The 26,327-nt window shown below is 41.1% G+C and overlaps 2 protein-coding genes across 8 annotated transcripts in view; one reads left to right on the top strand and one right to left on the bottom strand.

Annotated features, from left to right (window-relative positions):
• On the bottom strand, positions 1 to 25,062 carry STYK1 (serine/threonine/tyrosine kinase 1). Of its 4 annotated transcripts, none has more exons than XM_042867221.1 (10): positions 24,938 to 25,062; positions 9,843 to 9,952; positions 8,765 to 8,914; positions 6,950 to 7,198; positions 6,526 to 6,707; positions 4,770 to 4,853; positions 4,321 to 4,529; positions 4,037 to 4,077; positions 3,647 to 3,743; positions 1 to 2,964 (listed from the first exon to the last, which is right to left on the bottom strand). In XM_042867221.1, the coding sequence occupies exons 2-10, from the start codon at positions 9,907 to 9,909 to the stop codon at positions 2,760 to 2,762; spliced, it is 1,284 nt and encodes a 427-aa protein (XP_042723155.1). In that variant the 5' UTR covers positions 9,910 to 9,952; positions 24,938 to 25,062; the 3' UTR covers positions 1 to 2,759. The 4 variants fall into 4 exon arrangements, with proteins under 4 accessions (XP_042723155.1, XP_042723154.1, XP_042723156.1 ...); XM_042867220.1 differs by having other exon boundaries at positions 24,741 to 25,062; XM_042867222.1 differs by lacking the exon at positions 24,938 to 25,062 and adding an exon at positions 19,791 to 19,858.
• The window catches only part of SYCE3 (synaptonemal complex central element protein 3), a 3,442-nt gene continuing 1,864 nt past the window's right edge, over positions 24,750 to 26,327 (top strand). The window contains exon 1 of one of the 4 annotated variants that reach the window (XM_042867227.1): positions 24,750 to 24,922. Coding sequence is in view for 2 of the 4 variants with exons in the window: in XM_042867225.1 (XP_042723159.1) it covers positions 25,390 to 25,425 (36 nt within the window). In the remaining 2 variants the exon portion in view is untranslated. The other 3 variants (XM_042867226.1, XM_042867225.1, XM_042867228.1) reach the window with 3 other exon arrangements.

A 26,327-nucleotide genomic window follows, 5' to 3' on the forward strand; every position in this document is an offset into this window, starting at 1 on the left:
TACACAGAGAGGCAAGATATTTATTTCATTTCTGTAATAGCTGTGGGTCCTAGGTGGTTCATCCGCAAAACTAGAACACTTTCTCCACAGTACAGGATTTTTTTTATAAACCAAAACTGCAAAATTATTTATCTCTAAGTATACTGATGACATTTACCTGCATGAATGGTTAGCTCCACTTTTTCTAATTTTTCAGTTTCTAATTCCTGTGATTAATGCTGAAGGCTAATGCCATTTGCAGCTAGAATATGCCATGCAACTCTTCTTCATAGCAAGCCAAGCACAATAGACATCTTCTTTCAGTAGGCTGGTTGACTTGTTTCCTTTAGACATCAGCTGTGTTTTCATCACAATATTCACAAAATGCTACATGCTGTCACACTTGTCATATGGTAGCTAAGAAGGTAATATCAAATACCTGCATCCTCAGTACAGAAGTTTTATACCAAAGTTGTCATCACAGAGATAAGTATAGTCTACAGTCTACTCCCACACAATCACTATGCATGTTTATCCTCCTCATATGCTGTTTTATTGTAATTCAGCCTTTCTTTTTTGGTGTACTCCTACTACTTCCACGCTATTTTCACAATAGCTGTTGTAACTATGACCAGATATCCTCCTCCCTTAAAAGAAAATATATATTTATTAACCCAACAATTTGCAACTCAAAAAAGAAGCACAAATGACCTGTTCTGCTCAAAGGAATGATTAATTAAGAACCATTCCTGAGAACTTGAGGTCAGTAAGAACTTTTCCCTGTGATAAGGATGGGATCATATTCCTTTTATCTTGGAGTATCGTTATAGTGTGCCCTCCCACAACTTCCTCCTTCGTTCTGACTGTTACACATAGGGCCTTTTCAGGCAGATAGCAAGCACAATACTAGTTACACTCAGAATCTTGCTAAGACAGATAACAAACACAAATCTGCCTCAAACTGGGTGCTGAAAGAACTGATGGCAGATACTTTGTTCAACAGCTGAGGGCCAGATGAGCATGTGGCAAAAAATACAGCTATGAGTCAACCATCTTATCCCACAAATAGTGAGCAGCCAAGCAAGCCTTGAACTCTCTGCATGGCAGCTAGCTGCATGATAGGATCTCCCTTTGAGCAGAGACAGCTCTTGAGTTTACACTTGCTGTAAAGATCCCTTACATCCTGATCACAAGTGTCTTCTTGCTGATACAGAACTTCAGTAAGTGATTAATAGTTTGTGTAAGCTTTGTTACCCTTGTTAAGATTGTATCTTAGATTGACAGTGCACATACAAGCTCTTAGATGTAAACCTTTGACCAAGTTTGGGTCTAGCAGTAGATGCAGCTGCACCCAGGCTCTTTACCTCTGTTGTTCAAGGTGTTAAGAAAGCAAAGGGCTGCACTATGAACCTCATGACTCAACAGGAAGGTCTTCTGGATGAGTCGTATAACCCTATCCTTTATGCGGTAAAGAATTAAGTGTACTTTGACATCTCTGTCACTGTACTCTGCCATCTAAATCACTGTCTTATTTACAATCAAGCATTGCTAAATCACTATATGATTTCAATAAACATACTGTTGCTTCTCCCTTATGACTGAAGCAGTTTCCATTTGTAACAAGTATGCACTCAATCTCATCACTACCACAGAAAAAGCACGCTCTATGTGGAGATGCATCATTTCAATTTAAAAATTTCTGTAGTCACAGATATGTAAGCATTTTATTTTGTTTAAAATATACAGTGCCTATTCTTTCATGCAAAGCTTTGGAGAGATCCCAGACATTTATTGAGCACTTAACAGGCAATAATGCAAGTTAATCACATAGGCCTTTAGCAAATGTGAAAATAATGCACAGTGTCATGGTTTTATGATTTTTGTTATCAGTATTCCACATCATAACATCATGTAGTGTACTGGGAGTTAAAGAGTTAATGCTCCAGTTCTGGGTACCTGTCCCAGAAGAGAGGAACTACATCTCCCAAAAAACTGTTTGCTGTTCTGTTACTGTTTTCTACTCAGAGGGAAAAATAAAAACTGTTTGCAGTTTTTACGGGACCTTCTTTTTTGATCTTCTGGCTCATCTCTGTTGCAGGTACTGTATTGCCTTAGCTTACTTAGAGTAAGGCCTTCAGTTCTTAGACACTCTCATTTTGTTTGATTTATTATCCTCAATTCCAATTACACTGTATTATATTACATTATATCGTGTTATCTTGCATTTTTATATCATTTTTAGTAAATTAGTTTGTTTCTCCTCAGATTACTGTCGCTGTTTGTTTTTAGGCCCATCTCCCCACCCTTTTCCCTGTTCCAGGACATGGGTCTGTGGGTACCCTCAGCCTGCTAGTCACAGAACTGGGCTGAACCAGCCTGTAAACTGTTGGCAGGACAGGAAGCCATCCATTTCTGTTATCTACTCTGTCCACATTTTCCAGTAAGATTGTGCCCAAGAGCGTATTCCTCTTGGACACCTCATCTTCTGAATATTCAAGTGATGCAGTTTCATGGGAAAGAAAAATGGATAGAGATTTCAAAAAACCTAAAACTCAAATTCCTCATTGCATTTTCTATAGCTTCCTAAATCCATTTTGCTTTAAAATGACCACTGTCAAAATGGTATCAGCAGGGTGATTTAAAAGTACTGCTACTTACCAGTTCATTATTTCAAGTGTGGAGGACAGATCTGAAGTATATACATAAACATTCTGAGTTTGCCAAGTGTCTTGAATAGGCAATATAGAGACCTCTCTTTTACTAATATGAGAAAGAGTCCTTCAAAGTACAGTATAGTCACTCACTAAACTGTCCATTGTAACACCAGCAATATCAGCATAGATTTCAGGCATCACCAGCTCAGGAACCTGCAGAACTCTCTGGTCATTACTGGTCTTCATAGCTGTTTGTAGGTTCTGGATCAGGTCTGACGGAGAAGGCCTATCAGTTGCATTCCACTGCCAACAAGACTTCATGATGCTGTACCTGTAAGATGAAGAAGTAGAGAGGAGCTGGAAATGAAAAATGCCAACAAAAATTTTATCTCATATGTAAAACATCTAGAGACCTCCTCTTTTTTCTGCTTCATAGAAAGTTCTTTCAGCAAAACCTGTAACTATATAATAATGTGTGGGGAAAAAGGCAGGCATTCAGCTGTTTGCCAGGATGCCATCTCTGAGTATGGGAAAAGTTGAAATGATTACATTTGATATTTCCTTTTGAAACAGCAACTGGGTATCCTACCGATGAAAAAGCCTCAATATTAAAAAAAATAATAACATTAAAAGTCTTCACAAGAAGAAACACAATGCTTCATATCTTCCCTGTGGTTGCTTCGTTCATTTCAGAGATCATTCAGCACTTACAGGAGAATGATTACTCTAGAATAGTCCTGTACCTTGCAGAGAAGCAGTGGAGCAACCAAATTTAAAGGCAGAAAAGAAAGCAGAAACAAGAACAATTTTCAAAGCAGGTAAGAGTGGCAGTCGAAGTTTCATGCAGGAGAACCCAGTAAGATGTGGCAGGCATGAGAGCAAGTCCTCTCAACTATGAAGATGCAGTTTTGTACAGTCTAGACTTAGAAATCTTCTTTAAGATGCAGTTTTGCATTCCGCATTTCCATTTATCTCTGCGAGTATCTCAACTGTACATAAAATGAGTGGCTTACATGGCTTGCTGGCAGCTTGAGGGCTGTTTCATAATGTTTCGTCTCTGCAGGTATGGCAAGATGTCACAAGGTCGGACCTCAGGATATGGTGGATCACCTGGAAGGTGAGAGAGAAAACAGCAGAAAAGCTATAAGGTAAAGGTCACAGACAGCAGCTTCACTATAAGAATGACATCTCTGCCTAATAAAATCTATTCTCTTGTTCTTTCAGTTCACACTGACAGAAGACCTAAAAACAAATGTCATGAGTTTTGCATGTCAGAAAAAAAAAACAGGTCACTTATTATTTAAATTAGCCTCAATTTTGCGTTCTTAAATTTCACATTTTTGGTTTTGTTAATTCGTTGCTAATGTCTATATTTTAATTTTTTCTTTATTACATTTTCTTACCTAATGTAATCATTTCATACAGTAGAATTCCAAAAGACCATCTGTAAGAAAAGAAAACAAAGCAATAGTAGTTTCTGTTCCAGCAAGCTAGCTAGCTTAAACACATACAAATGATTAGTTGTGTTCTGCAGAAATGAGAAGGTATGAGATGAAAAGTTAAGCACTGTGGTGAGAACAGTTAAGTCTTGCTGTGAACTTCAGGACATGAAATAATGATACATAAAGAAGTGAAAAAGCCAGGTTTGACAGACAGACGAAATTCTAGTTCAGAAATAAAATCATACATGTCTGCCTTGATGCTAGGGGGGTCCTTTAGAAGCCGCTCTGGTGCCTGCCACTTTACTGACACCATTTCTGTGACTGAGCTGGCACCATATGTATGAGCTTTATAAGCCAGCCCAAAACCACAGAGCTTGGCAGTGAAGTTGTGCTGAAGTAGGACATTCCTGGCAGCGATGTCACCATGGAACAACTTCTTCTGCTCAAGGTAAGCCTAAAAAGTTGGAAAAGGAAGAGACTATGATCATTTTAAAAGTAATTCTAATTGGCAGAAATTTTTAATGAGTTTGCACCCATCCTCCACAGTGCAGAACAGAGGTGTAGGCCCACCAAATCAATACAAATATATTTGGCTCAGTTTTAACAAATGGCATCCTCACTGCCTAAGTTAAGTGTGAGCTTGTGTTACAATCAAACAAGAAGCAAAAAAATGAGCAAATCTGAGCAGACTTACCAGAGCTGCTGCAACTTGTTGTCCAACTTCGTATACTTGCCTTTCAGTGAGGTCGTAGGGGACACCATCCACTATCATTACATCCTAGAGACAAAAGAGTAGACATTGAGTTACAGATGTAAGGTGCTGGCGAATGTGTCTCCTTTCAATCTCATAAAATGAGTATTATGTAATTATAATTGCTATATAGCTATAATTAGCTATATAGCTAATTATAATTAGCTTCCTTGGCTAATTTCACAGATTAGTCATAAACTGACTGAAAGATAAGGGCATATGAATGGGCGATGTTCACGATAGATGATATGTTGGGTAAGATAAGGACAGCTGAGACTGGTGGGTAAACTGAAATATGGAAAATAATTTAATAGCTTGGACAAAAATGAGCAGAATGACAGTGGAAAATGACAATTCATACATGAGTGAAAGAACTGTAACAAATTAGAAAAGCACACCTGTAACACACAAATGAGTATCTGGGATGAGATTATCAACCCATCTCTTACTCTCTTGCCTCTAAGTGTGACCCTGGCTGGATACCCAAGTCAGAGAGAAAAAACAAAATAAGCATATGTTGCTTTTCCTAAGTAGCCTTCTGCCCCTAGTTATTTTCAGTCTAAGGACTTCCCAAAATGGTTAGGATCTCAACATGTTCAGTAACCTTCATACTTATCTTCCATTAATTTATTAAGTCTCGTCTTGAACCTGTAAAAAGCTTCTGTATCCATAGCACTCAGTGAACAGGAATTCCATTAGTCAAATCCCCATTTTGTGACGAACTATCTCCACTAGTTTCCTTTGACCATGGCACTTACTAGCCTTATTTGTTACCACCTTGTCTTTCTGCTGAACAAAACAGAAAGCAATCTCTCTGTATTTAAAATTTCAGATGTGGAAGACAGATTTATACAGAGACATAATAGTGTTTTGTTTCTATGCCTTTCTTACTAATTTTAAATATGTCTGTTTTCTTTTTTTCTTCAGTTAACTTCTGCATGAGAGTATATGTGTACATAGAATCAGTCCCATGATTTCACCTCTCATCAGCAATAGGCCATCATTATGTACGTTAAGTCAAGATTGCTTTCGTACATGTGTATCATTTAGTTTTAGCTATGCTGAATTTTATCTGTTTCTTTTTATTGATTAGTCACTCAATTTAGAAAGGTTCTTCTGCAAATGCTCAAGCCCTTGCTATTCTCATCACCTATCATGATCACCTCACCTGTAACTCTTTTGCTAGGCTACTGACACACACACTGAAAAGCACCAGGTCCTAGTATATTTCCTAGCAAAGCTTCATGGGTGACTCCCTCCAGTGCAAGTACTGACCTTTCTCGCCTGTATTCCAGTTGTTGTCTTTTAATCATTTAGTTATCATTCAAAGACTTTCTCCCCATCTTCAAAACTACTCTGCTGCTCTAAAAGCTTTTAGAGTAGAACCTCCATTTAAAACTTTTGGGAAAAAAGTATTCATCAGTGTACCACTTTTCCCAATGCCTGCTTAACCCTTCAAAGAATTCCACTGGCCTGCAAAGTCAGACTTCTTACAAAATGTCAGCTTCTCCAAACTTTAACACACCTATTTAGAAATGCACTGGCTCTTTCCAGTTCAGAACTTCTTTGGGGATGAAAATGGTTTAGACTGATACAGCTGGATGCATGAAGAGATGAAAAGAATCTTCTATGACTTACACACAGATATGGAAATGAGCCATTTGAAGAAGATATGCTATCATCACTTTTTTTTACTCACCTTACGACATGTCCATAGAAACTTTAGTAAGTCACCAAGAGATACATCTTCCATTATCATATAAAGTGGGAATCGATCTACACAGCATCCAACCAATTCAACCAGGTTCTCATGATAGCCAAGATTTTGATGGAATTTAATCCTTCCCAGGAAATCCTTTACTTCCTGGGGACTAACCAGATCTGAAACAATCAAAGAAATTTGAAGGAAGCAAAGAACAGGAAGCAGCAAAGAACAGGGCAATTAGCTTGAAATGACAGCAGTCTTCTTTGATACTACTACAGTGCCACTTCAGGGGACTAGTTAACATATTAGTATGTTACTGAACACAGCTCGACCTTGGCCAGTAATGATTACAAAATTCTGCCCAACTTTATGTCTTTGACACACAGATCTATACCAAACTGAGTTCTCCTTGCTTTACCTTGTAAGGCTTTCAATATGACACTCTTAGTCTTCCCTGAGTTCCCAGTTTCCAATTTTGCTCTGTAGAAGCTCCCATTACGGCCATGTTTTACTATCTGCAGACTGCCTAGTGAGAGTTTCTCCCGTGGTATCTGCAGTTCTTTCAGAGTCAAGGATGCAGAACTTAGCAGGATCTCTGTAGATATCTCACTCAGCTGTATACAGTGGTTCTCTTGTGAACTGGATTCCTGCTGGTTCTTGTTGTTCGCTGGCAAAACCAAATACATGTGAAACACAAAAACAGACATGAACCCTTGTAGTAAGTGGCAATGCCAATTATTCTTTTTTCTTTGATTTTGGTCCACGCTATTTTTGGAAATCAGGAGGAAGGAAAGAAATGCTACTGCATCTTACTGATCCCAGATCTGGAAGAGGTAAAGGACTTCATCTCATTCTCTAATTGACAAAAAGAAAGAATGAGTTTGGAGATCTCTACTGGATTTAACTATGCAAACTTTCTTCCTGGATAAGGCACATTTGTAATTGATTCTTGTGCTGAAGAAACAGCCATTTTCTTTTATTACCATTTTCTATTATTACCAGATGGAATAATAGAATCATAGAATCACTAAGATTGGAAAAGACCTCCCACATCATCAAGTCCAGCTGTCCACCTACCACCAATATTTCCCATTAAACCATGCCTCTCAGTACAACATTTAAGTGTTTCTTGAACACCTCTAGGGTCGGTGACTCTATCACCTGCCTAGGCAGCCTACTTCAGCACCTGACCATTCTTTTGGAGAAGTTTTTCCTAACATCCAACTTGAATCTCCTCTGGCACAACTTGAGACCAGTCCCTCTAGTCCTATCAATAGTTACATAGGAGAAGAGGCTGATCCTCACCTCACCACAACCTCCTTTCAAGTAACTGCAGAGAGCAATAAGGTCTCCCCTGAGCCTCCTCTTCTCCAGAATATTCCCAGTTTCCTCAATCACTCCTCATAAGACTTGTACTCCAGACCCCTCACCAGCTTCGTTGCCCTTCTCTGCACGTACAGCAGGGACTCAGTGTCTTTCTTGTAGTGAGGGGCTCAAAACTGAACACAGTACTTGAAGTGCGGCCTCACCAGTGCTGGGTACAGAGGGATGATCACTTCCCTGCTCCTGCTGGCAACGCTATTTCTGATACTGTCAGTTATGAAAGAGATACACAGAGAGTGCTCCCATCTATGTCTTATCGTGGTTTTCAGTTACTTCCCTTAACATAGGCTTTTTTTCCTGTATGGAAAAAAATCAGTTCAGAACTAGAGTTTCATTTCAACATAGCAGCATGCGCTTGCAGTAATGGCAACCCTTTCTCCTTCTCACCACTCCTTGTTCTGTTTTCTGTTGTCCCCATAGGAAGTAGGATAAATCAGCTTAAGATGAAATTTCATAAATGATAATAAATAAATGGGATAACTAGGTGTGATATATATCCAAAATTATTATATACAAACTTTCATTTGTAATTATCCCTGTTGCTTGCAGGAGAATCCATAAAGGCTATCATATAAATATACTTTGCAATTCTTGAGTGATGTTATCACTTGTTTATGTACCTTCATAGTATGCTGGTTTAGGTTTTCTCAGATCTCTCAGCACTACAGATTCTATTATTGCTAACAGAAGTTGGACAAATGAAGGTTCCCCAGTTTTCTTACATTCTCTAGATGGATGAATACCACCCAGGGTTTTCAAAAACAGTTGTTATTGCCTAACAACTCAAGCTGTTGACTTAGGGCTACTGAAATCAATACTCTTTCCTCAGTTTTAAAATGGTGATGTTTACCTTGTTGTCCAGATGATGATGACTCCTCCCGCTTTGTTCTTGTTCGCAAGCCTCGGCAATGCAGCCAAAGGATCACAGTTAGCAGAATGACAAAAAAACCCACAAGGAGAGCTGGGACAACAATCACTTCAGTCTGATATTCACGCACAACTATAAGCAGATAAAGAAAATGGGAATTAAAGGAGCACTGCACTGAGGACTGTGTGCAGCATTGCCAAGAGTGCACCAGTTCTATAAAACACAGCAGTAATAAACTGCTTAAGGTGCAACTGTTCCAACTGAGAGTGTGTGTTTGTGTCCGTCCACTTGCTGCTTCTTAGAATAGCAACTGAACACTTTCTTGTGCTGCAACCCTGTTTCTCAAATGTTGCTTCACAAAGGTGCTGAAAATTTTAAACATCATAAAGCCACTAGGACACCTGTGCTTATTCAGATGCCTTATTCACTTATTTAGATGACTTAGTACAGAGACAAGGAACTTTAGTCATGAGTGTATCACCCACCACTGAAATGTATCTGGCCCTGGCAGAGGGATAGAAGGGCTTTGGGAAGAGTTGACCATTGCTATGCCATCTAAAATCTACACAACAGTGAAATCACAGGTTCAGCTTCTTCAATTAAAAATATAGGGAGCAATTTAAAGAAAACAGGGCATGATCACCTGCTTTGGAGTTTGATCAAAAGACACTGCCATTAATAAGGAGTTGCAGATAACAGACTCTCCCCAGATTTGGAGGTGGTAATATTTTTGCACGGGACAAGGCACTACTTCAGTTTCAAAGATGACACAGTGACCATGGAAATTTCACAAAATTGGTCCTTAAGAAAGCAGAAGAGAATCTTTACTGACCATGTTATGAGGTCTTAACCTCATTTTTATGTGTAATTCAAAGTAGAAATAATCCAAGATGGCTATAAAGGCTGGGATACAGGATACAGAACTTTCTACTGTCAAATCCTCTTTTGTGGCATGGGATGTAGGTGGAGAAGGGGAAAGACCTTGCTCCCTTTTTAGCAAAGCTGGCCTTCCTGCTCATTATGTGGAAAAATACTGCCTAAAGGAATAAGTGAATCTTACCACACAGCTTGTCATTGCTGTTGCATTCCAGTAGCATGCGTGTGAATCTTTTCACATCTCCTGCCATGTTCAATTACAAGCAATCAGATCTCGAACCTCTGTCTTCTGAGCTGATATGAAGAATATTAATAAAATTTATGAGTAAGAAGGATGCTTTATTAAACAATTAATAAGCAGAATATGAATATTTCCACCCCTTAAGTTCAGAGGTAGTGTGAAGAAGAGGCACAGGGACTTCAAGGCTTAGAGAATGATATGGAATATCCACTATCAAATCCCATGAACCATAGACTACACGCCTGATGAGAACTTAAGATTAAGCCTCTTCTGCAGTACTACACAAGAGTAGCAATTGAGCACCTGGTAGGAAGGCAGGGTCAACCCAAGGGAGCATGCACCTGAGTGACCAGAAGGGGTAGAGCCAGGATTCACCCCTTCCCAGTCCTCATTAAAGGGTTGGCAGTGGAAACAAGGATATCTTGCTGGAGATCTCTGTGTGCTAGAGGCCTTCTAAAGGTAAGCAGTTTTTCTTCCTTTGTTTCTGTGCCTATCGCTGTTGCATTTGGGTTGTTTTTATTTGCTGGAGCCTAGGATTGTGCTGCTCCCCTATTGTTGCTGTACTTTCCATTACATTATGGCATTACAACAAGTAATTTGGTATCTCAAGCCTGAAGGTTGGCATGTGCACAAACATTCACAGTCACTAACTCAATTATATTTAAAGAATCTGGCTTTTCCTAGATACCAGAGTGACTTGGCCTTTTATCTTCTGATCCATAACAATCAGAAACATGTATACAGAATGTTTGTTCTGGACTAGAATACTTTTCACAGCTCCAGCTATTGCTCCACTAACACAAGAAAAAAAAAATGCTTATCATTAAGGTTTTCTAGTACTGACAACTTTGTGTAGCTAGGTCTATAACTTATTTTAATTACAACACCTGGGATTCCTGCTGTCTACAGGAGTGCATTTGCAGTTGAAAAACACAATCTGTGCAAGCATATGCATTTCCAGTATAACTTCAGCTGTCACTGTACTAATCCCTTAGCACTTGCAACTTGCACCTACAAAGCCTCCTGATATATCTATATCTATATCTATCTATATCTATATCTATATCTATATCTATATCTATATTGATTGATATTTATATATATGTGTGTGTGTGTGTGTGTGTATGTATATATATATATATATACTTGTCACAAGTACAACCTCACTCAGGCAGGGTTAGACTCATGAGTGCATGACATTGACTTTGCTGTGCCAGGATTGCAGACCAGCTGCAGGCTCTGCAAAACACATCCTTGAGGTAGAATTTTGGTTGTTCTGTACTACAAAGGGAAAGTATCCTTGTAGAAATTTGTTTTTCAGTACAAGCTGTTTGTGTTTTTGTTCATTCTCTGGAGAATGTGTAAAAGTCTTAGAAGATGCCACACTGCTACAGTACATATAATATCTTTACTGAGGACTGAAGTTACAGGATAGGAATAGGCTCTGTGGTGCTGCACAGACTTTCATAAGACCACTAGAGTTGAAAGGGACCTCTGAGGGCCCTCTAGTCCAACTGCCCTGCAATGAACAGCAACACATTAGCTAGATCAGGTTATACAGGGCCTTATGTAGCCTTGCCTTGGTAGTGTCCAGGGATGGGACATCAACCCCAACACTTAAGTAACCTGTTCCAGTGTCTTGCCACATTCAAAAGACTTTTTTTCCCTTATATTTAACCTAAATCAGCCCTTCCTGAGCTTAAAACCATTTTCCCCTTGTTCTATCACCACGGACTTTCTAAACAGTCTGTCCCCTTCTTTCCTGTAGCTCCCCTTTAGATACCTGAAAAGTCACTATCAGGTCACCTTGCAGCTTTCTCTTCTCCAGGCTGAACAGACCCAGCTCTCTCAGCCTGCCCTTGTAATAGAGGCATTCCATTCCATGTATCACTTTTGTGGCCCTTCTCTGGATGCACTCCAACAGGCCTGTGTGTCTCCTGCACTGAGGACTCCACATCTTACATCTTACATCTGTAAGTTATCCATGGATTTTATGTGGAACTAATATATATACTTTCTTTAATTTACAGATGTGTGCTTACCCCACAGCAAAAAGCATCTTGGCAGTGCTCAAATAGTTATTTCACCATAAGGTAGCTTTTCAGTATGAAGAAAGGATAACAGAAAGAAGAATATCTTAAGAAGTTCAAAATTTTAGATCTTACTGGAAGTGCTATCTTCTTCATCTATGTCTTATGCTGTGATAAGATCAATGCTGTCTCAACCTGGAGGACATAGCCTGTATTATTTCAATTTAGAATTTGCACTGGGAAGTTTGTATAATTACAAGTAAACATTTATTTAGTCATCCCACTGTTTTTTTTTAGTACTTTTTTGAACATACTGAAATCTACTCCTTGGAATTCTTGAATATTCATTTATCTTGTTAATGTCCAAAAATATTTGCTTTAACATGCAGCTTTCCTTGCCTGAGCTTATCTCAACTTATTCTGATTTCCTTCTCCTTCTGTTAAAACTCATTTTTTGTTGTTCAATCAAATCCTGGAATTTCCCTTGTTTTTTTTGTTGTTTTTTTTTAGACATGCACTTTTTTCACCAGATCCTCTGTTGTGCAGCACATCAATGTGACTTTAACAGCTTGATTTAAAAAAAAAAAAAAAAAGAATATGTATGTATGTGTATGTATGTATATGTGTGTATATATACATATATATATATGTATATATATAACTGGGTAGGTTAAAAGCATGGTATCTGGCCACTCTTCTTTCAGAATGCTAAAGATCAAGATAATAGTGTTTTCTTGGTGGTTTCAGGCTTTGAAAACCTCCCCTTCATACACTGACCAGAATACTACTTAGCTTTTCTAGAACAATGTTTCTCAACACAAGAGAACAACAGAAACTTGTTCTTTGTGAAGAACTTCACAATAGAGGGTGCAAAGTTCTTTGCAGAAGAGCTTTGAAAAGGCGCTTTCCTGTTTCCCAGAACAGTTGGGGGCCCCCTCGGGGCTCAGAGTGCAAGAACAGGTTTTTCATGAAACAAATCCAGTGAGATGTAATAGATTTTACTGTGGCAGCGATAGAGTGACTTGCAAGGCAATGCTCAATTCATCGTTAACAATGTTGAGGTACCACATGGTTCCATATGGACTGTAACAACAATGGTAGTCAAGCCTTTCTTTGACCAATACCTGAATCCAAAGCTCCATGTCCAAGCTAAATATATATCCAAGAGTGTCATGGCTAGAAATATCAGAAGCAACTGCCCTTGAACTGTAAGAGATAAAGTAAAACCTTAGCAGAGGCTATCCTGCAGTCAATACTGTTTGCAAATTGATACTAGGAGGCTACTGAGTAAATTGTGCATGGAGCAGTTTAACAGCTATTCCTTTGCTGATAGTGCCAAGTGAGTTAGCTCCCATATCTGGCTCATACAGACTGCTTACTTCTCCACAGTGAACATCTGACAATATGATGAACACTGGTGGAAAAAGGTGGTGTTTCGTTTTCAGTCATATTTGTTTGTTCATCAAGTTGTTCTACCAGTCTGGTAATTTAAATAAAGCATAATGAACAACATCAGCTCAGGAGTAAGTAAGTAAAAGATGTCAGTTGTGGGGTCTGTACAAACTGGTTCAGTGGCCCAGTAAGGGACACTGAGGTTTTGTGACTGAAGTCAAGCTGAATTAAGGCTTCACTACTACAAAACCAGGCAAAGGTATCTTTCCTTTCTGTTCTCTTCCCACGCTGTTTTGTTCTCAGCAGTGCATCTGATCACATGGTAAACTGATTCAAACCTCTATGCCAGTACAGGTAATACTTACCGCAGTAGTTTCCTATCATTTGTCACCAAGCAATTTAACAAGTGCCAGCACAGGCTTGAGGAAGTGGCAGGAGTATACATTCAGCAGCAGAAGCAGGGAAAATGGATCTCCCACTTCCCAGAACGGTGAACAACTATGTTGTCTAAAGCTGTATTGTAATACTATTCCTCGTGTCAGAACTGAGCCACAGGTACATTTTTTTCCTATTCTGTCAGTCATTTTCAAGTCCATACTGTCTTTATAGTGCTCATGGAAGCACAGGGCATGCGTCATGAGACAAAAGGTAGGTAAAGAACACCTGAGTAATTACTTCAGTCTAGCATACTGCCTGACTAATAAAACAAAATAAATCTTTTAATCATGATACTTCCTATTACTTTGACTGATGGCCACAGGCTTTCCAGAAGGGATAGACAGGGTAGGAGGGGTGGCAGAGCTGCTCTCTATGTTAGGAAGTGGATATATTGCAAAGAGCTGTGTCTTGAGAAACAGCCACGATCAGGTTGAGAGCTTGTGGGTTAAAATCATGGATCAGTCCAGGAAAGGGCAGCTAGTGACTGAGGTGGCCTGTAGCAAACCTGATCAGGGGGAGCCTGTTGATGAGGCCTTCTAGCTTCAGCTGCAGGAGGTGTCATGCTCATGGGCTCTTGTCCTGATGGGGGATTTCAACTACTCAGATATCTGCTGGGATAGTGGCATGGCAGTGGCAGACAACCCAGGAGATTTCTGGAGTCTGTTGGGGATAAATTCCTAGTTCAGGTATTAGATGGACTGACCTGAGATGAAGCCCTACTGGACATGGTGCTCACCAATGTGGGGGAGAGCATTAGAGAGATTAAGATTGGAGGCAGCCTGGGCTATAGTGTCCATCCATGTCCTGGTGAAGTTTGTGATCTAGAGGAATGCAGGCCTGGCAAAAAGCAGAGTCAGGACCCTGAGCTTCAGCAGAGCAAAACTCCGGCTGCTCAAGGAACTGCTGAGTGGGATCCCCTGGGAAACTGTCCTTGAGGGTACAGAACAGAGCTGGCAACTCTTCTAAGGACACCCTGCTGAGTGCAACTGCTCTCCATCCTCCAGCAGAAGTCAAGCAGGGGAGGCAGGCGACTGACATGGCTGAGCAAGGACCTGCAGCTAAAACTGAAGGAAAAGAGGGAAACGTGCTGAAAGTGGAAGCAGGGTTGTGTAGCCTGGGAGGAATACAGGGCTGTTGTCTGCATGTGTAGAGATAGGATTAGGAAAGCCAAGGCACAGACGGAACTTAACTTGGTAAGGGATGTGAAAGATAACAAGAAGGGGTTCTAGTATGTAGGCAGGAGGAGACAGGTCGAGGAGAGTGTTCCCCCTCTGATGAAGGGTAATGGGGAGCTGGCTTCCTCTGATATACAAAAAGCTGAGGTACTCAATGAGTGCTTTTCCTCAGTCTTCACGGGTGGTCAGGTTTCCCATATCTGCCAGGACCCTGAAACTCTAGGTGAAGTGTGGGGAGTGAATTCCATCCCACTGTAATAGTGAAACGAGTCCAAGTCCAATTCCTCCTCGTGGAACTGAATGTATATAAATCCATGGGACTGGATGATATCCATCCCAGGGTTCGGAGACAGATGGGTGATGTGGTTGCCCAGCCACTCTCCATCATATTTGAAAAATCATGGCCGTGATGAAGTCCCCAGTGACTGGAAAAAAGGAAATGTTACTCTTATTTTTAAGAAAGGCAGAAAGGAAGACCAGGGGAATTACGTGCTGCAGAGCATCACCCTCTGTGCCTGGGAAGATCATGGAGCAGATCCTCCTAGGAGCTGTGTTAAGGCACGTACAAGACAAAGAGGTGATCCGAGACAGCCAGAATGGCTTCATCAAGGGCAGATCTTGCCTGACCAATCTGATCGTCTTCTATGATGGAGTGACAGCATCGGTGGATGGGGAAAGGACGCTGGATGTCATCTACCTGGACTTCTGCAAAGCCTTTGACATGGTCCCTCACTGCATCCTTCTCTTCAAATTGGAGAGGCATGGATTTGAAGGACAGACTGTTTGATGGAGTAGAGGTTGGTTGGCTGGATGCAGCCAAAGAGTTGTGATCAATGGTTCTGTCTCTGGGTGGAGGCCAGTCACAAGTGGTGTCCCTTAGGGGTTGGTCTTGGGACTTGTGCTCTTCAGCATCTTCATCAGTGACATAGATGATGGCATCGAGTGCACCCTCAGCAAGTTTGCAGATGACTCCAAGCTGAATGGTGCAATCAATACACTGGAAGGAAGGGAAGCCAGGGACCTGGACAGGCTGGAGAAATGGGCCCATGGGCAACCCCAGGTATTTATACAAACTGGACGAAGAACTCTTTGAGAGTAGCCTTGCAGAGAAGGACTTGAGGGTCCTGGTGGATGAGAAGCTGGACATGAGCCAGCAGTGTGTGCCTGCAGCCTGGAAGGCCAGCTGTGTTCTGGGCTGCATTAAAAGAGCAATGACCAGCAGGGAGAGGGAGGTGATTGTCCCCCTCTATTCAGCTCTTGTGAGGCCCCATCTGCAGTACTGCGTCCAGGGTGGAGCCCCCAGTACAGGAATGACATGGTGCTCTTGGAGCGGGTCCAGAGGAGGGGAACTGAGATGATGTGAGGGCTGGAGCACCTCTCCTATGATGTGGGAACTGGGTTTGTTTAGCTTGGAAAACAGAAGGCTCTGGGGAGACCTCATTGTGGCCTTCCAGTACTTGAAGGGAGCATATAAACAGGAGAAGGTACAACTGTTTACAAGGGTGGACAGTGATAGGACAAGGGGGAATGGTTTTAAACTGAGACAGAGGAGGTTTAGGTTAGATATTAGGAGGAAGTTTTTCACACAGAGGGTGGTGACGCACTGGAACAGGTTGCCCAAGGAGGCTGTGGAAGCCCCATCCCTGGAGGCATTCAAGGCCAGGCTGGATGTGGCTCTGGGCAGCCTGGTCTGCTGGTTGGTGACCCTGCACATAGCAGGGGGTTGAAACTAGATGAGCATTATGTTTGTTTTCAACCCAGGTCATTCTATGATTCTATTTAATTTCTTGCAGGAGCAGAACCATAATCTCATGCCTGTTCAGTCACCACTTTTGTACTGCTTTTATTATTTTATTTCTCTTTTATATGACCTTTGAATGTGGCCTAGACAGACATGATATGCAAGTGCACAGCTCAGGCCATGCAGTCAAAAGAGAGGGGAACTACTAGAAAATGGCAGATGCCAAAATGGCAGTGAAACCACAGTGTCTGGGCTTCAGATAACCTGGCAGTTGTAGACATTGAATGTGAAATTTGCAAAAGAAAATCACTGTGGAAAAGCAAACAGTGAAATACATTTCTTCCCTGTAACACTGACAATTCTGCTTAGCAGTAGCTTCCAAAACAAATAAAAAAACAACTGATAGGTCTCACATCTAACAACTTGATGCCAGGATATATGTCTATGGCTTTGCACCTGTTAGACTGCATGTCCTGTCCCTTCTGCTTTCAGAAGACTTTAGTGACAATTTCTCCAGTAGCCTGAAAGATTGTGGCAACTTTGCAATTTTTCCTGACCCACTGAGCCATCTCATCATTCACCTTAGGGAACCTCTGAGCTGCTTAGTCTGAGCAGCATCTCTAGCTGTTCAGATTGGGAAATTCTCACTGGTCAGATCAATTCTTAATATACCAGGAATGCCTCACCACTGTCCTGCACAGAGATTACCAATAATATTCTGCAGCTTGCTGTATTTGCTTTGATAATTCCTCAGCTATAACTATTTGGTACTTCAACTCCCTTGTGTGCCAGCTAGCAGCCATAATGTTTTATAAGAAGGTAGTGTTTTAAATAAATAATTTATTGACTCAATATTTTTACTTGATCCAAAATTAGAAGTGGTATCTGAACATCAGACCTAGGCTAGCTCCTAATAAAGCATATAAAGGAGTGAACGAAAATCAGGACAAGTTTTGAAGAGCTAAACCATGGGGAGAACAGCAAATAACATAATCCGTGCCGCAATCTGAGCTGGTGAATTACTTACAGCAAACCTGACTCCTTTTCAAGGGAGAATTAAAAACAAGCAAAGTCAGCAGCCACTACTGCACTGAGAAATGTGAGTGAAGAGCACTCTGCACTGCTGTGCCTTTATAGAAAGTTTAGTTCAAACTGGCACTACATCAATGGAGATATGCAAAATTTCAAGGTGCTAAGCTTTGTTTAAACTTAGATAATTTCACAAAAAACCACAAATTTATTTGTGCAGCCTGAGAAAATTCTGACTACAGAACTGTGAAATAGCACAGAAACTGAGTGGTGATTTAAAGAAAAATATTTTTTTCTGATGCAGACAAGACCTAGTATATTTTCTGAAATATTAACATACATCTTGATCATATTGATCACATTCCTCCTTAAAGGATGCCACAAAAAATATTATTTCTCATAGATAGTCTGCAGAATAAAAATTTGAATTACAAAAACAAAAACAAATAAATGAAAAAAGATGCATACATTAACCTGAAGCCCCTAATGAGAAGGAATACGAGAAGTCTGGATGCCAGACACAGGCGTACTCTTCCCTTTGACTTTCTTTTCTGTATTCCAAAATCAAAGGCCACTTTTAGTAGTGCCACCCATGCTATACCTTTTTGATTGACTGAACTCTGATTTTGTCGGTACTCCCAAGAACTGAACCTGTATAAAACCCTAGTATGAACCTTTTACAGTTACAAATCTGACACTGATACTCTGTAATGCTGTGAAAGCAAAAGCTCTGACAGGACAGAAAAAACGTTAAGGGTTTTTCAAAGGACCAAAGCTATAGGTAGCATTTGTGAAAAACACCGCTGATAAAAATACAGCATATTATGTTACTGTCTAATGGCTTATGAAATGCAATTTGTATCTGCCTTTACAGTTGCACAGCCATGTTAAAACCTTCACAAGTTCCTAACTTTTAGATGATTCTTGGTCCATTTAACAGAGATGTTGTTTACAATTTAGTCAATAGCGTGCGTGTACACACAGAGAGATGAAAACATATAAACACACTGAAATAGCTAGATAGATTATTTGCCATCCTTACAATCAAGTAACAATGAAGGAATCGAATGCCAATTAATTCTGAATCGATACCCCGACACATATCACTTCATCAAGCACTGAATGTACTTACTTATATAGACAGGCACTGCATCACTGGTGAACTGAGGTTAATTTTAAATTGAACTTACTTCCTTCATTATTTTCTCCCTGTTCAAAATGTGTTTGGGAGTTATTTCACTACACCAACCTGCAAATAGGGAGATCTCAGTTTCTTTCTCTCCTCCTCCCCCTCACAGAAATGTATTACTGTATCAGTAACTTCTTAATACAGTCAGTAAGCACAGATGCAGATACATATACATACAGAGGCATATAGACTTTATGGTGCGGTTATATCCTAGTTTAGGGCAAATTAATGTTAATAAAAGTCTTTTCAGATATGTAAATATTCATTAGCTAATCTTCCAGCAGCGTTTTCTCTCACCTGAATTACACCACTTCTCTTGCCATGCAGTGCTCTTTTTCTGAAGCTTACATGTTTCCTTGTTTGTCCAAGGCCACTCAATACAATTACTTCGTGCTGCTGTATTTCTCATGACTAACTTCCTTCTCACTCATTTCCCTGCCCCAGACCCGCCCAGCTTCAGTTCTTTACTCCTCAAGTTCCTTTCAGTTTTCTCCCTAGAAAGATCGTAAGTCTAACACATGAGTTGACAGGCAGGGACAAACCCATGAAACGGATCCATCTGGCTGATGAGAGCTGAGCAAGGCAAAGACTCCTTCAGTGGGAACCTGGAGTGTAATTTGAAAGGCAGATAAACAACAAACCAGGAGGGATAACATAACAAATGGAAACCATGCTCTCCATATTAATGTTTCACGTTTAGAGGGAAAAAAAAAGAAAAAGAAAAAAAAAAAGGGTTATCGGAACAGAAAAATGGTATAAAATCCCTAAAATACCCAGACGCTGAAAAAGCTTTCTAACAGGAACATGGCATGATAGAGAACAGGCCAATGAGCAAAGGGAGAAGAGATTAATAAAAAACATGACAGAACAGACAGCAGCAATGCAAGTTTTTCTTACATTCTCGTCCCTCGTATCCCTCCCGCTCAGGCTGTCCATTGCATTCTGCTTTCATTTTTCAGCTCTGCTGTCACTTCTCTTTCCCTGTCCTCCCAGTAGCCCAGCCTGCAGCTCCCTACACAGTCCCGTCATGGATGCACACTTACAAAACCTCTTCAACTATGTCCTGAGCTCCCTAACAAGACCTGTCAATATTCTTGAACTTGCCCTGTGATGTTGTCCTGTTAATATGTGCCTGAGGACATTGTTCAGCTCTGCTAATGCTCTCAATCCTGAATAATTTGTGAGGTGTACTTACTGCATTTCATTTTCTCAGCATTTCTGCCCTGGGGACTTTCTTCCAGGCAACCACTGTATTTAAATGCCAGCTGCCTGATTGCAGGCTCCCCACATAAGCTCAAAGACTGCCTCTGCCTATCACTGAAAAATCTCATGTTTCATGATTTCTGACTCCTGGTTAAACAAGCCTCTACAAGATTATTTGCTTACCTATATCACACAAGTGGAAAGTTGTTGTATTACAAGAGGAAACAACATGAGACCTAACACTGAGAGACAAAGTTCATTTTATAGTCAATAGTATGCCACGGATAGCTTTGAGGACATGAAGATGATATGATCTCTACCAACTCCTTGAGCAAACCATTCCTATTTGTAGTAATACTTTGGTGCTGTGTACATTAATTCATTTAGGGAAGACTGAGGTAGAGAGGTCAAGTTACATACTGAAACACAATAGATAATTTATCTGCAAGAATGACCATATATCAATATATCTGCAGAGCAGAACATCCCAAGCTTCACTCTGGTATTATTCTTCCATCTGGTATTTAATGTCTAAGTGTGCAAAATGGTGAATACTGGGACTGTATCTCTTCATTGTTTGATCTCTACATAGGCCGACAGAAGTGAGCAGAACAGTATTAATGAATAGTGCAGTGATGTGGAGTTTTGCCTCCTGAAAAAAGAGAAATCCCCTAGACTGCACACATCCAACCTGTGGCCCTCATCCTGCATGTGGCCCAGTACAGCTCACAGTGCAGCCCACTCCCTGCCCCATGCCATCAGGGTGGTGGCAATTCCCCTCTAAATGTTCTGACTGGGCTCTGGGTGCACACCGATCCCTTAGCACAAAACCAAACAACTCAAATGGACTCTATTGTAAAAGCGAGTTATGTGGTAGGGAATCTGAATGCAAAAAAAAAAAATCAAAACCATTTACTGACAATGAGTTTAATAAGCAACATATGAAAAGCATGGCAGACATAATGTGTCTTTATAAAAAAGCAGACCTTTCTAGAATCAGTTTGTCACACTGGACCATAGCCAAACAAACTGAAGAAACAGGAAACTGTTAAAAGAAATTTGGAGAGTGAAGCTGGTAATTTCAAATCTTATGCTTTGGTGACACATGAAAGTACTGATGCTGCAGGCACGGCTCAGCTTGCCATTTTCAAGAGAGGTACTGATAACAAGTATAATGTCACTGAAGAAATTATTTATTTACTGCATTTACTTTAATTACATTAGAGCAGTTTTCTTTAACCTTTGTCAACATGTCTGGTACAGATACTGATGGTGCCCCGGTGACAACTGCTAAAAAAGGGGGTCTTACAAAAGTTACTGGAAGGCGATGCAACTGCTGTCAGCAACTCATGTTTGATGAAATGGTGCTGCATCGTTCAACAAGAAAATTTACATGCAAAGCTTTCAAAATCAACGAAGTCATGAAAATCATCAGCAAAGCTGTGAATTTCATGATGGCAAAAGGATTGAAGTTCTAGGAGTTCCTTCAAAGTATGGATGCTGATTATGGGGGCATCTTTTGCTTTTCTGAAGGAAGGTGGCTGAGTTGGGATAAAATGCTGAGATCTAACTTATCGGAGAAAAATATCCCTCACTTAACAATAACGCTTTACTTTTTGTCAGCAATTTTTTTTTTTTTGGCAGTACATACATTTGTGAACAACTGTTTTCAAGGCTGAAGTACTGGAAGGGCACAATTAGATCAAAACTCTCTGACGAGCACCTTGAGACCTCACTAAGTATTGCAACTTCTTTCACTGAATGAGACAGACATTGATGCACTATTTTCCCAAAACCAAGGTCAAATATCCCACTGATTTCATGTTTCTGTTGCTCTCCTTTTTTAATGCTTTAATAAAAAATATTTAAAAACACAAGATAAGTATTTAAATACATTAGCTACATTATGTATTTTATATATTGTCCAAGACAATTCCTCTTCACACAGTGCAGCCCAAGAATTCAGGAAGATGGAGACCCATGTTCCAGACAGAGCATTTACTTCAGTTACAAAGATCACTCCAGCTGCAAATTTCAAGCTCAGGCTCTGGTTTCTGTCATCCTCTTTTTCTGGTGCTAACCTGCATCAACTGTTATTTTTTCCATGAAGATGCACAGGATCTGTCCTATAACCCATTCCTGTTTAATAAGTGGATACATTGAAAATGACATTTCCTCTTTTATGTGTGTTATTTATTGAAATATGTTGCTTTCCACAGACTCCTTTTGTAAAGGCAGCTGGGGGAATCTCTTCAGAGGAACCTGATTCCTATTTAGGGATTAGGCTTTCAAAATACAATAACTGATAGTATTCCTCCTTTCACTCCTCCTTCCCCAGTTTTCTAAAGACCCCATCTGCAGGAAGAAAAAAAAAGTGGGATATGCAAGGGGTTAATATTCAAGGTACGCATATGCAAAGGTAGCAACCCCCACTGCTTTTTGTTTCCTTTTTGTTTCCCTAGTTAATCTTTCTGCTGTGCTCCCAGTCAGACTGGTCGGAGAAGATATTTAAACAGTTCAGAGTTCAGGTCTCAGACTAGTCTTCTTCACTAGTCCATAAACCCTTCCTCCTGTTCGGTTAAGGGACAGCAGACATTTACTGTCATGTTTCATCCCGTTAAATGTAAATTTCTGTTATAAGTTATTTATTTTGTCTGTGCACATCCCTAAAGAGAACACTGCCTGTTTAAATGTTTGTGTTCTTTCCTCTGTTTTTCCTTATGCAAGTATGATTAGGTGCACTGAAATTGGTGGAGTGGCAGTTCTGTTAACAAAAATGTCCTCTTTATCTCTGAGACATCTACAGCATATGAAACAACCATCCCATCCACACACAACTGCTCAGTAATCTCTACAATGCACTTTGGTGTCTGATGGCAAATGCAGCCACAAAACACTTAGTCTTCCTACCTGAAGACACTGTTAAAACCACACAGCTTATCTTGTGGTTGAAAAGTCACAAAAATCAGCAAACTCCAAGTGACTGTCCAGAAAGCAAGTTTCTTCTGAAAGGATCTGCTCTTTGGCATCCCAAAATCAGTGCTTATCCAGTTATCCCATGGATTCTTTCCAGGACTCCAAGGGCAACAGATGAACTGGTAAGACTGGAAAGTAGGTGCAGCATGTATCACTTGCATTTCCATTAGCTCTGTGTAGTTTCTGGGTGTTAATTACCTTAGCAACCAGGTTCCTGAGAATATGTATATATATTCTTCTGTTAATCTGACCTTTTTCTATTTTATTTTTTCTGTTAAACATATAAACGGTCTTCTTAAGTTCCTGGGTTTTGCCACTGCATTTTCATTGTTCACATTTCCAAGTGAGAATAAATGGTTCCGGTTGTCAAAACCTTGAAGTTGTTGAACATATTTAACTTAAGCACCCAGTATAAGTATTGAATAAATTGCACCACTTCACACAAAAAGAAGTAGAGGAGCCACCTCTCTCCCAGAAAGGTTGACCACAGAGACCTTACTAGAACTAAAAAGTACATATCACAAAAGTTTTATGAAACGCTGTTACATAAAAATATGTTCAAGAACTATTCCATTTAATAATGCGTTTTTGACCTGCAGTTCACTTTCTAGCACATCACTGTGCCCTAAAGAACAGTCAATAAAATGACAAATAAATCAGACACTCTGAAACTGAACATTTTCCTGTCTACCAGTGTCACTGCAAATGGATTTTAGTCTGGATAGTATTATACACTAGCAACAACTATATAGATATAGCTATAATAGCTATAACTAAGCTACTAGAATGAAATGCATGAACAAATTACTGCAAGAACGCAGAATGCTTGCCCAGATTTTCACAGAGCAAGGGAGCAATATTAAATAACAACAATACCAGAGCAAGTACAAGTTTCCTAAGAACATTCAAACACACACATATACATAAGCGGCTGCATCTGAGAGACTGCTTAGTGGCAGAGAATTCAGAAGCTGGGGTGCCAGAAAACATCAGAATGGCTGTGCCACTTCAAACAAAGGATCCATTAGTGAGCACTGTGCCTCAGCCGGCAGTGGGACTGCTTAGGGAAACTAAAGTTCGAAACAACATAAAATGGTGTTTCTCACAATGCTTTCTATTGCCTCCAGCAATACAAGAACTTAGTTAGCCAAGTATTATCTTTTCTTTCATATGTTTTGAAAGATTTTGCCTTCTTTCAACACCTTGCAAAATTTTAGCAACACAATACTTTGTGATAAATTCCAGTTTTCTTGTATAGGGATGGAGTGCAATATTCAAACTAGCTACTTATGGTGTACAATAAGTAATAGCTGGCAGTGAAATGAGCAGTGGTAACAAGAGATGAGTGAAAGTTTCACACATAATTAAAATACCAATATACTCCATTATTTAAAAACGAGGGCAGTTTAAGGTTTGGATACTAGTAGAAGCAGATAGTAAGGCTTGGATATGAATAGAGAATAGGACATGAGCAGGGATGCGAGCCATTCAAAGGGATGTGACCCTCAGCCTCCTATATACCACTTAATGCCTATTATCAACAAATCAGACAAACTTTGTGCCTCGTTTCTCAGCCATCGTAAAATTTCGTGCCCTTCTTTGCCTAGCCCTGCAAACACCTTCTCCAATAACTGTAAAGACAAAGATCATGAAGACGGGCAGGTGTACCTCTGTAGGAAAGAAAGCAGACACATCCAACTTCGAGAATTTGTGCTTGAGGCATCACTTGGCACCTATTTTCAGATCTCTCACGGCAACAGCTCGGGGTCCCCGGCCCGGAGCGGCAGGGCGGCTGAAGGACGCCAGCATCGGGGGATGTAGGGCTGTGGGAACCGGGGAACCGCAGACAGGTAAGGGGGGATTACCTCCTGCTCTCCGGCCTCCTGCAGCACTTATGTTTCGTGGCAGGCCGGGGACGAGGCACCACGCAGCAGGCAGCGGGCCAGGCCCGCACCGGAGGCCATAACCAGGGAGCACCGCGGCGGGGGCCCGCTGAGGCGCCCGCTCTGACGCGGCCCGGGGCCGGCTGCGACCGCGCTGGAAGGAAGGCTGGGCAGACAGGACGCTGCTAGAACCGGCGAGCACCCTCCCGTAGCGGCGCCGGGTCACACCTGGCCGGCCGCACCGCCACTTCCAGCCCCGCGTCCTTCCCCTTCCTTTCCCACGGCCGCCTAACTGCCCGTCGAAGTGTTTCTTGTCGTGAAACAGAAGATTAACCGAGGCGGTGAGCTCGAGGGCAGAGCAGGCACGAGCGGACAGGAAGGGCAGAACAGCATTTTCTCGTGTCCCGTTCCCGCCCGTCCCTGCTGCTAGGCTCATGAGGGAACCGCGCTGCGCACGCGACTTCGGAGGGGTGGGGAGGAACCCAGGGGATCGGTTGGGCGGCGGCGGGGCGGCGGGCGTGTCGGTTGCGGAGGGGTCGAGGGAGAGGCGGTACGGGCCGGAGTGTGAACGCAAAGGTGCAGGGATCTGGAAAGCCGGCTCTCTGCCTTCTGTCCGGGCGGTGTGCTGTTGCTTGAAGGGTGTTCGGCCGGCCTCGCAGCGGCGCTGGCAGCCAGGAGCCCTGCAGCCACCGTGCCGGCTGAAGGTCCTGGTGAAATCGGGACCGTGGCCGCTTTTTTAAGACTCTTGGCGCCCTGGCTTTGTCGGCGCGCGGTTACTTAGTAAGACTGAACACGAAGCACCCCGATGAAGCTTGACGTTCATCTGAAGTGCTTTAAGTGCTTTAAATCCACTGTAACTCGTGGCATTTCTTCCACATTTATCTACAATAAAAACCTGAAAGTGGGTACCCTCTGACAGTATTCGAACAATTACATGTATTTAAAAGAAAACTGACGAAAACTTTGCCAACTGCGTGATGTAATTACCACAGTGGAGCTCTTTCCATAGTGTCACCCCATCCCTTGTTTTCAGGAAAGGAAATAAAAGCAAGGTCTCATTTTTTTGGCTAATACCGAGGTTCTGAAACTCAGTGATGAGGTTGAGTCTATCTATTTTGCTTTCAGTAAATTTAAGCTGAGGTTGCTCCCACAGCTTAGCTGCATATACAGTTACAGAATTTAGTATGTGCAGTTATCTGGTGCTACCATGTGTGTGTGAAATACTGGACATGAGTGGGGGTTTTACAGCTCAGGTTGGAAATCAGGGATTGCCCTGTGTCAGAATACTTGAGAGAGAGGCTTTAAGACAACTGTAGCAGAACAGTAGATGAAATTGTCTAACGATGTCTTTGATGCAGATACTAAAATCATT

The sequence above is a fragment of the Lagopus leucura genome, unplaced genomic scaffold, assembly GCF_019238085.1.
Source record: "Lagopus leucura isolate 7727_CA_CO unplaced genomic scaffold, USGS_WTPT01 Super-Scaffold_100001, whole genome shotgun sequence".
NCBI lineage: Eukaryota > Metazoa > Chordata > Aves > Galliformes > Phasianidae > Lagopus > Lagopus leucura.

Coding starts and splice junctions, on each gene's coding strand:
- STYK1 (XM_042867221.1), bottom strand. CDS start 9,909: ATGGCAGGAGATGTGAAAAGATTCACACGCATGCTACTGGAATGCAAC. Junction 6,708..6,949: donor CATATTGAAAGCCTTACAAG/GTAAAGCAAGGA, acceptor TGATTGTTTCAG/ATCTGGTTAGTCCCCAGGAA. Junction 4,078..4,320: donor CCTAGCATCAAGGCAGACAT/GTATGATTTTAT, acceptor CTTTTCTTACAG/ATGGTCTTTTGGAATTCTAC.